At 28.7% G+C, this 14,103-nt stretch overlaps 1 protein-coding gene across 1 annotated transcript; it reads right to left on the bottom strand.

The window, feature by feature from the left end:
* Positions 1 to 321: 321 nt before the first annotated feature.
* Positions 322 to 7,043, bottom strand: LOC126838524 (protein toll-like). The gene is made up of 4 exons (XM_050573020.1): positions 6,459 to 7,043; positions 2,935 to 4,936; positions 2,077 to 2,241; positions 322 to 1,998 (listed from the first exon to the last, which is right to left on the bottom strand). Exons 1-4 carry the CDS (start codon positions 6,488 to 6,490, stop codon positions 1,273 to 1,275), a joined length of 2,925 nt encoding a protein of 974 aa, XP_050428977.1. The 5' UTR covers positions 6,491 to 7,043; the 3' UTR covers positions 322 to 1,272.
* Between the last annotated feature and the right edge of the window lie 7,060 nt (positions 7,044 to 14,103).

Genomic DNA, 14,103 nt, shown 5'->3' with positions numbered 1-14,103 from the left:
TTTTACATTAAAAATAAATTAACTAGACAGTCAAGCCACTAGTTTCATGAAACATAGTTTGTAATAATCATTATAAACAAATACAAATAATGTCAACTTTTTACAATTTAAATTTCAATATAAATCTTAATTATGTCACAAAAAGGAAATGTAAATATTACATTTTATATACAACATTTTAATAAAAAAAATATAAATCTCACATTATATATCTATAAATATAATTTATATTGGGACACAATTTTTATAATGTGCAAATATTTTTTACAAAGTTTATTATATATTTATAAAAACAGTGTAAACTGTTCATTACAATTATTTTTGAAAATAGTGGTAACACCGTGTTTATTCATTTAAATGTATTTTTGTTATACATATTTATATAAATAGGAAATATATTTATACTTCTTAGACACAAAATGTTTAAAAAAAAATAGTATTCAGTATTAAGTCAAAAATATTAACTTTTAAGAAAAAATGTCTTTAAGTTGGTGAACATATTGTAAAACCCTTTTATTTCTAGTAAATTACTTTATTATGTTTATAGTTGAAATGCTAATAAAACGATTGTTTTTAGATCTGGTATTTTAAAATATTTTCATGAGGTAGAACCTCATTTTAGGAACTAACTTGTTTTGACCAAGCACCGAAAGATAACTATTATAATATGTATTTAATATTTATAAACCAAGTGATTAGTCAACTATGACCCAATCAATAACTTAGAATATATTACTTTTTTAATTAATTTTTTATACTTTTATAATTATTAGTTGGGATGTTAATATATTTTTAAAAAAATATAACCCATTACTTTTATGTTAAAAACCTTATGAACTAAGTTTTTTCAATTGTAATGTATATATTTAATTAACTTTTTAAGTTAAGAATATTTTGCTGAACATTATGACTGGTCCATAACCAGTTTTGGATAATTATTTTTGAAGTTACAAAAGTTTAAAATAAAGGAAGGGTGGAGAGATGTTTTTTTTATCTGTGAGCCTACTCAACCAAGTTAAAAATAATGATCCAAAACTGATTATCGACCAGTCAAAATGTTCAGCAAATTATTTTTAATTTAAAAAGTTAATAAAATAAATATGTTTCCGTTGAAAAACTTAGTTCATAAGGTTTTAACATAAAAGAAAGGGATGGGATTATATTTAAAAAAAATATATTAACATCCCAACAAATAATTATAAAAGTAATATATTCAAAGTTATTGACTGGGTCGTAGTAAACCAATCACCCGATACATTAATATAATTCATTTTATGCCAGTACTAAAGGATTTAACTTATCTGGTATTATTATTTTGCTTCTAGGTTTCTTTTTCTCGTTATGTCTATGTGGAAGAGCATATTTCAGTTTTTCCCAAAACAGATAATCGCCCCATTTCACATAAGTGTTCATTGATAAATAAGCTTTAAGTTCAGGATCCAATGCTTCTGTTGGTACATCTCCATAAAGAATTATTATGACACGGCTCCGTCTTTCTTTCAATGCACTTGAATGTGCTGTTCGAAATTCCATACGACCCCATATACTTTCTAAAAAGTTGGAAGACAATACAATAATAGTTCTTCGAGATTCGTCAACTGATCGAGCGATTTGAGCAGGGATCCAATCTCCCACAACCCAATCTCTACTGTGTAAACAGAGTTTGAAAGAGTTTTCACCTCCCTCTAAGCCAGGAATCAATTGTTTGGCAACAAAATCTTCATCTTTATGAGAATAACTTATAAATGCATCGTAGAGTTTATGACTATCAATCGATTCTTCTGCCATTGGCCACCTTATGTGATGAGCATACAACCATACTTTAATTTCAATTTTATAACGATAATATATGGCAAATAGAAGACCAAGAGATAAACCAATAAGTGCAATACATATTGATGTAGCCATTAAAATAGTAGATTTATGGCACAAATCATCAACGAGTAAATTTTGTAATAGAGTCGACGATGAACAAGTAACATTGGAATAATCTGTAATCTTTATAAAATGTTCACAAAATATTAATACAATGTATTATAACTAAATAATTAATAGATTATGTAAAAAACAACTTACTTTATATGCATATTTATGAAACAAAGAAATTGTATATTTAGTCTCACAGTTGCAAAGCCATGGATTACCAGCTAAAATTACACGGTTTAAGTTGTTGAATATTTCTGTATCCGACGATAAAGATGATTCAATTGATTGTAATTCATTATGACCCATATTTAGTTCCTTAAAATAAAATTCAAAAAATATATTCTCAATTTAATTTTTTTTTTTTTTACTAAGTCATTGGTGTAATTGATTTAAAATTTTAAAAACCAACATAAATCAGAACACGAAATATAGTAATGTTGTGGTGATCTGATCCAACGTTATAATTTATTTAAAATTACTTTCTGAGTACAGATTAATATAACATAGTAAGCTATACTTAATCTATTTATAATCCTTTCATAAAAATATAGTATAATAAATTATTAGCTTCAATGCAGATCTGAGCAAGCAAGTATTAATGTGTTTCTTCAATACATCTTTTAACACATATGACTATTTTAAAAAAAAAATCGAAGCATTTAGTAATAATTTGCCTATTTGTAAATTTGTACTGAGAGGAGAAGAACACATGAATTTTTTTATTTTTCTCCAAAGAAAATAAAAAAAAAAAATTCAAAAAGTTACTTGTAAAAAGTACACTATACCACACTACACTACTATACATAATATACTATCTTTATTATAATTTTTAATTCTTAAGATGTGGTTTTTTTTTTGTTGAAAAATAAGCATTAACATTTTGAAAAATCATCATTGTAATACTATCTCTTCACCAAAGCAAAATTCAACTTGTAATATAATAATTCTTTTAATATTATGACTTGGTAATTGAAGGTAGAATTCAGGATAATTATTATATCAACTTACGATTAACTTTCTTGGTAAGCATGACATGTTTAAAAAATTTAAACTGTTATTTCCAACATCCAATTTCCCAATGTTTACACTAGTGTAATCTGGCAGTTCTGTAATCAAGTTATTTCTTAAATTCAGCTCCGTGTAGTTGAGATTTTTACTAGTAATAATTTTTGTAGGTGCAAGCTTTAAATTGCTGTTAGAACAGTTCATAATTGCTGAATTATCAAAAGGCCGATAAGTGCATATACACTCCGAACAATCTGTTTTATTTTCATCATCAAATTGGTCCCATCCACATGTCAAGCTATCCAAACTAACGTCTTTAAAACTCATTCCATTATTGCATGTCAAATCCTGTTCAATTTTAAGATATTTGTACATATTGTCTGTCATTAATTTGTGTAAATATCTTCCAAATTCATAGTTATCACAATCACAAGAAAATGTATGACTTGATAAAACGATTTTCTTTGTGTTATACATTGATGTTTGTGAATTAGCGATAACATCTAATCCAGATAAATTAACTGTTTGTAAAGGATTTGAGCTAAAGTCAGTCTCAATGTGAACAAAATACTGAAGGTCTTCAATACTCAGTTTAGATATGTTGTTGTTTGATAAATTGACATTCTTTAATTTTACCAGATTAACCCATCCTGGATCAATACTAGTAATTTTATTATGAGCCAAATCTAAATTTTCAACATTCTCCAAGTACTGTAGTGAAAACTGTAAATTTGATGCCAAGCTAACTATTTGATTATCAGCCATTTTCAATTCTTTTAATTTAGGTAAATTTAATGCTGCATAATCAAAAGTCCATATTTTGTTTTTTGCTAAATTCAAATTAACTAGATTAGTTGAATATTTTAAGCCAGTGTTTATCCGTGTAAGATAGTTTCTAGACAAATCCAACTTCTCTAACTTTTTTAAAGGTCTAAACAATTCTTGGTTAATATCTTCAATTAGGTTTTTAGACAAATCTAACTCTATAATGTTCTCAGAATCTTGAAAAAGTAACACAGGTAAATTCTTTAAGCGGTTTGAGGATAACAATAGCGATTTAATATTTCTTGATCCCCAAAATATATTTTCTGGTAAAACTTCTAAATTCAATGATATCAACGTAACAATGTGTAGTTGATTTAAATCAGTCAAGAATTTGTTTGGTATAGTAAAATTTCCATTTTTATAATTTAGAGTTTCAAGGGAAGTGTTTGTAAATGGTTTATCCTTCATTCTAGTTAGGACATTTTTGTTAAGATAAAGATGTTTAAGATTATTTAGATTATCTACATCTATAGCAGTTAATTTATTATTACTTAATTCTAAATGTATTAAACTTTGAATTTTTAAACTTAAAGTAGTCAAACTATTAGAATCCAAGTTTAAAATCTTTAATGGAATACCATTAAAAAGATCAGGATCTAAATTTGTCAATTTATTTCCGCCTAAATCAAGTCTTTCCAAAGCAGTGAGTTGTTTAAACACATACTTAGGTAAATGATCAATATTATTACTCCTTAAAAACAACTTTATTAGATTTGGAGTTCCATTGAATGTGTCATTAGTAAGTATTAACTTTGAATCAGCCTTTGAAACACTAATTTCTAAATGTTTGACATTCTGCAGGTTTGATAAATAAACACTTCCAAAACTACTGTAAAGTTTTATGTAATTTAATCTCATTATTTGAAAGTCATTGATACCCAACAATGAAAAGGTATGGCGAAAACCTCTATCTGGTAAATGACAATTTTTGTAATCAATTGTTGTGATATTTATTTGGTTAAAAACCTGATGCCACATCATTTTTTCTGATTGACACTGTATTTGAACTAATGAATGCATAGATTTTAATTTGACGTCTACTGAATTATTACAAATAACTTCCATATCGTCGTGGTCCATACTCATTTGACAAAAACAATTTTCATTTTTTAAACATGTCAATTCTGAGAATGCCGGACTTAGAAGATAAACTACAAGTAAACTCAATGTCCAATTCATTCTGAAATAAAACAAATAATTCATTGATAAGTATTATTACAATACTAAGTTCATAACAGGTTTACAATACGATTACATTCACATGTTATTGAATATAAGTGACCACATGACTAGTTTACCTTGAGACTTTTATCAAAAATACCAACTATTAAGAAACATTATATTATAATTTGTATCGGGATAGTTAAATAATAAAACATGACTTCAACCAAATTATGGAAAATTTAATTAATCATATATTTCAAAAACTGATACTGTGGTTTTAAAGAATAATGCTCAATACCTACTTTTAACTATTAATAACATTATTACGAGTTTGTAGATTACACATATCTACATCTGCATTTTGTCATGTAATTTTATTAAAAGGCCTAACAAACGAACAAAATCAATTATAACAAACATAATTTAAAAAAAAAATATGTATTTATAAAAGGTGAAATGTTTTTTTTTTAATTTATAAATTTAAGATTGAGTAACTGTTTAGTACAAAAGAAATCGGAGTTTGTTTTAACACAAATGCAAATTTGTAGAATTAAAAAAAAACAAATATTGATGAAAATTAGCAATGCTAAAAAAATATTAATGTTCAGCTATAACATCTAAATGAAGGTTGGTTTTCTAGTAAAAAAATTTAAAGATTATTTTAAAATTGTATTTCATTAAGCTTTCTAATTAAAAGCTCAAATTGGGTTTTTAAGATGTTTTATACTTTCCCTTAAAATTATACATAAGAAAACAAATCTTGAATAGTAAATTTAAAAAAAATTTATAAATTATTTTAAATAAGTTGATTTTTTAAGTATTTTCATTGTACCGGCCGACCAAACATTTATTTTTTCTATTCAAACATCTTTTTTGCTAATAGCAAGAGATTAAAAAATTTGAATAAAAAAAAGGAATAGTATATTATATTCCTATGCTAGATAGGTATCAAATTTGATTCACGCTACACAGCAAAACGACCGTTATCCGCTCAAACCACACACAACTACACAAGTTTCAATTTATAAGGGGAAAAGGTTATAAGTCAAAATGAAATATAAGATATGTATGGTACATAATTGAGTATATTGGTATGGAAAATGAAAAGTGTTCATAACTTTTAGACATATTTAGAACTAATTTTGATGGGTTTTAAAATAATTACCCGACTCGGGTAACCCGAGAATATTTTGAAAAAATGGCACAATAGATAATGGCACGATATATGGTTCTTTATTAAAAATTCAAAAACAAAGTTTATCTTGAAAATTAAATATTAAAAAGTACCTCGATTTATCAATTTTATTTTTATTTTATCATAATATTATAGCTTCCCATTTGCTGATTTCAACACAAATACTTTGATAAATAATATTATAACATAAACAATGTTAAACAAATTGACTCAATTATTTTATTTTTTCATTTCTGTCTTCATAATAATATTATGGACATGTCACTGATAAGGTTCCACAAGTCACAACAGTATCCTAAGTCTAATATCTTTACGTAGGTATATAATATTAACATGAACTTACGTTTCTCCGGGCAATCCGTAAAACGTTGACATTATAATAATAGTTGTATTATTTATCTACTAGTATTTGGAATGTGTGGGCGCAGTGCAAAGTTCCAATAGACAAAGATATACCGTCACCTTCCTGTCGTTCAAAGGCATCTCCATACCGCCAGCAAGTTAAATACAGAATATTGGTCACGACACACCATTCTGATTAGTGCACAAATGTTAAACCTAATATTAGGCTGTATATATATAGTCAGTCACCAACTACATACAAATATCATTACACGACACCAATCACAATATCCTGTCCACTATTAAAATTTAAAAACAAACAAAAAACACTAAAGCGGCCGAATATACTATTTATCGTATCGTAAACGCTAGACAGATAGATATATGATTTTGTAAATTATTAATATTATTTTATTAATAATTTAATATATCCGTAATTGTAATTTGTATTTAAAACAATATACTGTACAGCACGCGATTAAGAAAAAAATATTTACGATTTAAGACGCAATTCACACACACTCTGTTATGAAATCAATTGCACACTAACAGTAGTGTTGTTGCTTGTTAGTTGTTACATTCATTACATGGACAATCTGCACGTAATAATAATAGGTCCGGCAGAGATTTGAGGCCGCGTGTCCCCTCTAAAGCACAACCGGTTTCAAATCGTTCAATGTCCAAGCATGATGATAGTATGGTATAGTCTATGCGCACACACCAAAATAATATACCTCTATATAATACCACATACATTAACATATTATTATTATTCATACATATACAGGGTGTCCCACAAAGATAAGACAAATTAAATAACTCTTGTTCTAGTGAATATTTTTAAGATTTTTTTTTTTTAAATTAATTTATACGCATTTGCGCTATAAGCACCACGTTTTTTATTGCTCTTAACTATTTTACTATTTTTAATTAATTTTTTTTCGTTACATTTATTTTTAAAAATTCAAGATATCCATTTTATTAAGAATAATTTGCTAGAAATGTTGACAGGTCGACAACTAGTTTTGGATAATTACTTTTAAAGTTATTTAAGTTTAAAGGGTAGGATGGGAGGTAGAAGTAATGCCGAATGCGTGCAGATAAAAATAACAATCTACTGCACTCCACCTCCCATCCTACCCTTTAATCTTTAATAACTTAAAAAGTAATAATCCAAAACTGGTTATTGGCAAGTCAAAATTCTCAGCAAAGTATTCTCAATAAAATGGCTATCTTAATAATAAAAAAATAATTTAAAAAAGTAAAAGTTAAGTGCAACAAAAAAACGTGGTGCTTATAACGCAAATTAGTATAAATTAACTAAAAAATATTCTAGAACAAGTTTTTTTTATTTGTCCCATCTTCGTGGGACACCCTGTATAGTAACTCTTGGCTGTTACTATTCGTATAATTTTAATATTGTGTATACTGTATACTATATACATTCATCGTCTCGCACCAGCTATATTCCAGCGGACATAATATACCTCCATATAGAGAAACAAACGTCCGACAAACCATTAAAAACGAGTATAATGACAACAACATTTCAATAATATTATGATAATGGGCGATGGTGAGAATACAGTGAACACGAACAATATATTAGTATTGCCAAATAAACGGTAAACTGTTGTAGAGACTAGAGCCGCGGTTTGTTATAGATATATCTATATGGAACCATAAGGTGAGTTAACGAACATTTTTATTGCCCACCATGGTATTCGCTGTAATAATAATATATTCATAACGTCAGGAGTCAGTTTACCTACCGTGACCCCAGCTTAATATGACAAAGGATCTTTGCACGCGATTCTCTAGTTAGTTCACGTGAAATAGATAATATTTTATTTGTACACATTATTAAACTATCTTTTTATATGATACGATTATAATATAAGCTGTTACCATTTATTTTAGAATATACAGATAATAAAAAGTATAATACACAAAAACGCAGAGATGTCTTTACCCTAAGGGTACGTGGGGCACTGGCCCCCGACCTGATGGAACCCCGAATAATATAATTTACATTTTTTCTTTTGGTTTTCTTAAAGAGCCCCCAAAAACTCTGTGTGCCCACGAGGCCCCCGCGTAACCAAAGACGGCCCTGCAAAAACGACGACTGATTTTAAGTGGCATTCCCGGTGGCGAAATTATGAAGAACCGACAAAATATATACACGGTTCAAAATAAGAAGCGACCTCGCGGCTATCTGAAAGCCACGTAAAAAACCGGGTTTTCAGGTAGCCGCCGAGGTCGCTTCTTATTTTGAATAGAGTATAGGTTTATCTCTATTTTCTTAATATATGCAAATTTCCATAATGCATTAGAATAATAAAATGAAATCGCTCGTTTATTTATCTGAAAAAAGGTATATTCAGTATTCTTAAAATGTATGAACGGTTACTAATTAGCAATTAGTATTGCTATTCCCGCTGGCAGCGGAGCCCAGAAGTACCCTCGTCATAGTTTATGGACGGGCGGATGGTAAACTATGAGTCTATGACGAGTACTTCCAAAGCCAACGGGAATCCCACATACAATCTGTGTATTCTAAAATCAATGCTAATTAGTAATTATTATAGATAAATTAATACACTTATTGCATATTTCAATGTTTTTCTTTAGTGTTAGTACCATTAATGCAAATCGCAGGAGTCGTAGGGCATCCTGAATTTTAAAGCTAGCACACCGAATCCCGTGATTATAGTACCTATCGGCTATATTTCCATTATATATACAAATTTGAAATTTTATTTAATTATTTGTTTTTATTGTATATTATATTTGATTTTTTTATAATCATGATATTAACGAGAAATAAACATATTTATTTACAGAAACATTGGTTAAATACAGAGAGATAACCTACGTCGTGTTAAAAGTCAGCCGCTCATAAATGGGAGCCGAACCATAGAAAGCGCTAAATCTGTAGTTTATTTGATCGAAATGGTCTTTTTGTATTTATTTTTATTTACATTTAGTTAAAGTATAGCTGAACTGAAGATGGACCCTGCAAAGAGTCCGAAACGTTGGTTAACAACCATTGACGCGGATATATCCGAAAATTATTCATGTGATAAAGTATAACTGTTATAATAAAAACAAAATACTTTGTTTTTGTAAAAAATATTATTAAATTTATTCTTTATAACGATGCATAAACACAATATAAGTATAGGTCATAGTACTAAATGTGTATGCAAAAGATTATCGGTTTAAATTTTATTTCTAAAATTTACATAAATGAAGGTTATATGTATGGGAAGATTATAGAGGTCGGATGGGATCAATATATCTGTTTAAAAATAAGTTCTTAACAGGAATCCAACTCAAAAACATTGGGAGTGAAATTGTCACCCTACAAAATGTTTAAAATACAATATCAATATATAAGTAGGTACCTAAACACGTTTTTGTGGGCTATATCCCCCTCCCCCGATTTTTACCCATGTCAACCAGTCCCAAAAAGTTTGACTTTTATTTAGAATTCTCATATACGTAGTTATACAATAATAACAATATGAAAATAATACACAAAATAAGTAAGAATATATGTATTTTTTTACGTCAATAGCAACGATGAAGTAAGATTTTGGTGGCCGAATTTTCTTTTAAAGTTATAAGCCAAAACTTAATTTAAGTACTTTAATTTTTTCGAAAAAGACGTCTCTACTCATAATTTTAAAAGTAAGTCTTTGTAAGCTTCGTTAATATCATTATATTTAACGAGAACAAATTTTGACATAAATAATAAATAAAAGCTAATGCGTTAAAACAAAAAATTAAAAATAAGTTTATGCTTATAACTTCCAAAGTAACTATTCGACCCCTAAAATCAAACACTCAGCGTGAAAAACATGCCAAAACATATCTGTAGCTAACTAGAATCAGGTTTATGTAGAATCGAAAATTAAAAACTGTATTTAGAAGAGTTACTAATAACCAATTACTAATTACCTAAGTAATTCAATTATAGTAATTAAAATACTGCCCATTCCGGGCCAGTGGTTAGTTCAAAAGCGATAGTGGGATACAAAAACGATGTCATGTCGTCATCTGTTTTCTTTTTTTAAATAAATATATAGAAATGATGATTGATGATCAAGTGGAGCCTTACGGCTTTACTTATAAGTATATTGATCGCTTGCCTAAAATTATATATAGCTTAGTAAATCACCTGCACAGTAAAAAGGTGGCTGAAATACAATGATTATTTTAGCTTATTACAGTATTAACATAATATAGTTTACCTATAAACATATGAACGCGAAAAATATATGTTTAAATCAACAAATAGGTCTCTCCAGAGAAACAAGTAATATATATTAGTATTATAGAAGTTTTGTTATTACTTAAATAATGTTCCATCTTTATAGTTTGTCAAATTTTAAATTCGTTTGTAAATTTTAAACCGTCCTATTTTTTTTCGATATCTTTAACCAAACTGCACTACTTGTAATGTACTTTCAAAAATGTTTTAACACCAGAAGACAAATGAAGGCCACGGTGCAATAACCAGGTACGTCAATTTTTCAAAATTGTTCAGGAAACATAAAAAACTATCTATAAAATTGGTAAATGAACCAAAAATTAAAAATGTGGTGATATTCTTTTTGTAAGAATAAGATACATCAATTAAACCCATTTCCATTGGTTTACATTTTATATTTATGATAATATTTATAAAAACTAAAAAAACTATGATATTTATATTTTCAATGGTTACAATAACCAGTTACGTCCAATTTTGTTTTTGGACATAACTGGTTATTGCAGCCAACTAATTAACACAATATTTTATTGTAGTAAATAAGTCATCTATTATTAGTATGTACGTTAAATAATAATCATATAATTTTTTAATTAAATAGTTAACTAGAGATTAAGTCATTGGAATAATATAATCACACAAGGTTATTTAATACAACGTCCCTTAATGCATCAACAAAATAAAGTTTAAAGTTTAAAGTTGTTGGGAGCAACAACCAGTAACGTCCGGACGTATTTGGTTTTTGCGCCCGATGAAAAAAAAATGTAAATATAATGTTTCCATGGATATGTCCGGACATACCTGTTTATTGCACCCAACAGAAATTAAAAAATCAGTTTTTATTATTTTATTTCAATACTATTCATTGGACGTATTCGGTTGTTGCACCAATCGAAAGAGATTTTTTTCTCAATATTTCTATATCAAAACACGATTTTTAAAAAAAGTGGACATACCTGGTTATTGCACCGGGGCCTTCAAATGTAGTTGAAATTCAATACAGATTGTAAGTAGTTTGCATTAATTATAATTTTTTTGTTAGAAGTACTAAACTTAACCTTGTAATAAAATACTATGAGCTGTATTGAAAAGCTTTTTACACCCAATATGTTTTTAATTTTCTAATATAATATTATTTTATTCTGGTCTCATTAACAAATCCTAATAAGCATACTTTGATTGAAGTTGTAAATTTTTGTTATTAAAGAGATTCATTAAAGATACTTAAAATTTAAAGCAGTCTGTTTTTTTTTTTGACGTTTTAGACCAAAAAAACTGGCAAAATGTAGACTACGTAGAATGATTCATCTGGAGGCTTGATGGTGGCAGGTATGTGACATATTCTAAGTATGGTGAGTAATATATTCTGGTCTCACTTGGAATAAAAATAAAGGTAAAATATCTGAACAATACACTAAATATTGCGTGGATTAGATCTATGTACGATGATACGATTTTATTTTCAGTCCTCCCTTTATAAACTGTTTTGGACAACCGCAAAACTATAATTTATTTATTTAAGTCAATTTATACAATTTAAAACTACCATCATTTCAGCTAATTAAACTAAACTTCTTACACAATAGTAGGTCACATCTGTTATAGGTACAATGCATATTAAAAATATTTCATATTTCAATATCATTCAGCTAACACTCGTGCACTATTCTAATGAATAATATAAACAACTTTCCTCAAAGGTTATTTCTAAATTTCTTCAGACATATTAAAGCTATTCTATCGACAGTGGCGCTAATGCTCGTCTTTTGTTTCACAACCTTTTTTCGTTTGTAACTACTCTCTTTCGCGTTAAGGTCGTTCTTGTTATGGTTCATACTTCATACAACCATTTGAATTTTCTTCTTTGTAAAAATTATTTACTTACCATAATATTCGTGTCCAGTTAATCAAATAACAACACATTGTACATATATACACCAACAAGTTTTCTTTAATAACTTAAATTACTAATATCTATCCCACGATCCTGCAGGATAACTTCATTGGTACACGCTTTGACGCTAAAGTCCTAAGTCCACCATAGTCTGTCGCGTGGCCGCCCAAGAAATCGATGGCCGGATGTCTTTGTAGTATAAGGTTAATCTTATGTTATGCCCGGATCGACTTCGGAGGCCTGAGTCCACCATCTTCATTAGTCCCATTATCTTTAATAGCATTGAAAAGTTCACGCTACACACACAATACCAATTAAGTACTGATTAGCTCACTTTACTAGACGCCCCTACCACACATTGCTGGTTGTTTTACAGTAAATACAATTTGAAACATCATCGTAGATGGAGATACCACGTTAAAAAAAAACGAGCCAAATACTCTACCTCATGGGTGGTTTGGACACGAGTATATAATGACGAATTAGTAAAAATTACTTTTTCTTATATACAAAATTTTATATAACTTTCTGTTTTAAATATAGGTATATGCTATATGTTCCTTGGCTTTAGTGGTTCGCCCCGAAGGGATCCCCTACGACTGCGGACCGACTAGGAGTACTAGGTGCTAATTGCGGGCTGGAGAAGGTGTGTCACAAGATAAAGTGACCAGTCAGTAGGCCACTTGTCAGTTGTCGGAGGGATCTACGTCACGTTAGTCGCCTTTTACGACAGGTGTGAAGAACGCATTTTTCAGTCAGATGATTAGACATTGCATTATAATAGACATTATGATTAATGACATGTGTCCACTCACTGCTTGTGAACTTTTTTTTGTGCCATTATTTGAAAAAGTTTATACTTTTTAATAAGTAGCGTAATCAGCATTTTTTTCTGGGGGACGATATACATAAAACAAATTTTTACGCAGCTACAAGGTTTGAAGTAAAAAATTCTAGCTATTAAAGTACATTATTTAACTTACTTATAAATAGTCAATTAATTTGTTTTGTTGATACTTTGTCAATTGTCTTCTCTAAGCATAACATGTACAAAGTACTCTCATTGACTATCTCCGACCACACTTTATCACCTCCTCTTTAGTGGGTTGTTAACAATATTTTTCTGAGTAGGTCCAATGATTACTTGTTTTCAAATTAGCTTTGTGCAGGCAAATTCCTGATTTGTATCAATCATGAATTTACACAGTATTAAGTAGTTTTTGCGCAATAAGTTAAATATGTTAAACCGTTATTTAACCACCAATTGTTCCATGGCGCCAGATTTTATGGTGTTTTGGAGGCGACTAATTGTTTCTCTAATGATGTTTATAGAGAAGAAATCTGCATTTTGCCCATTGGCGGTAGTACAGCTCGATGTGGCACTGATTGCATAATATGTGTACAATGAGCGTTTACCATATTTTTTTTATATGCGCAAAAACTACCTATAAATACAGTAAAGAAAACCACAACATA

This window comes from Adelges cooleyi, unplaced genomic scaffold (genome assembly GCF_023614345.1).
Source record: "Adelges cooleyi isolate 19-005CV unplaced genomic scaffold, UGA_ACOO_1.1 ACOO_flye_CR_arks_rails_tigmint_CR_PRNA_30, whole genome shotgun sequence".
NCBI classification, from domain to species: Eukaryota; Metazoa; Arthropoda; class Insecta; order Hemiptera; family Adelgidae; genus Adelges; species Adelges cooleyi.
This window is presented reverse-complemented; position numbering and strand designations above follow the sequence as displayed.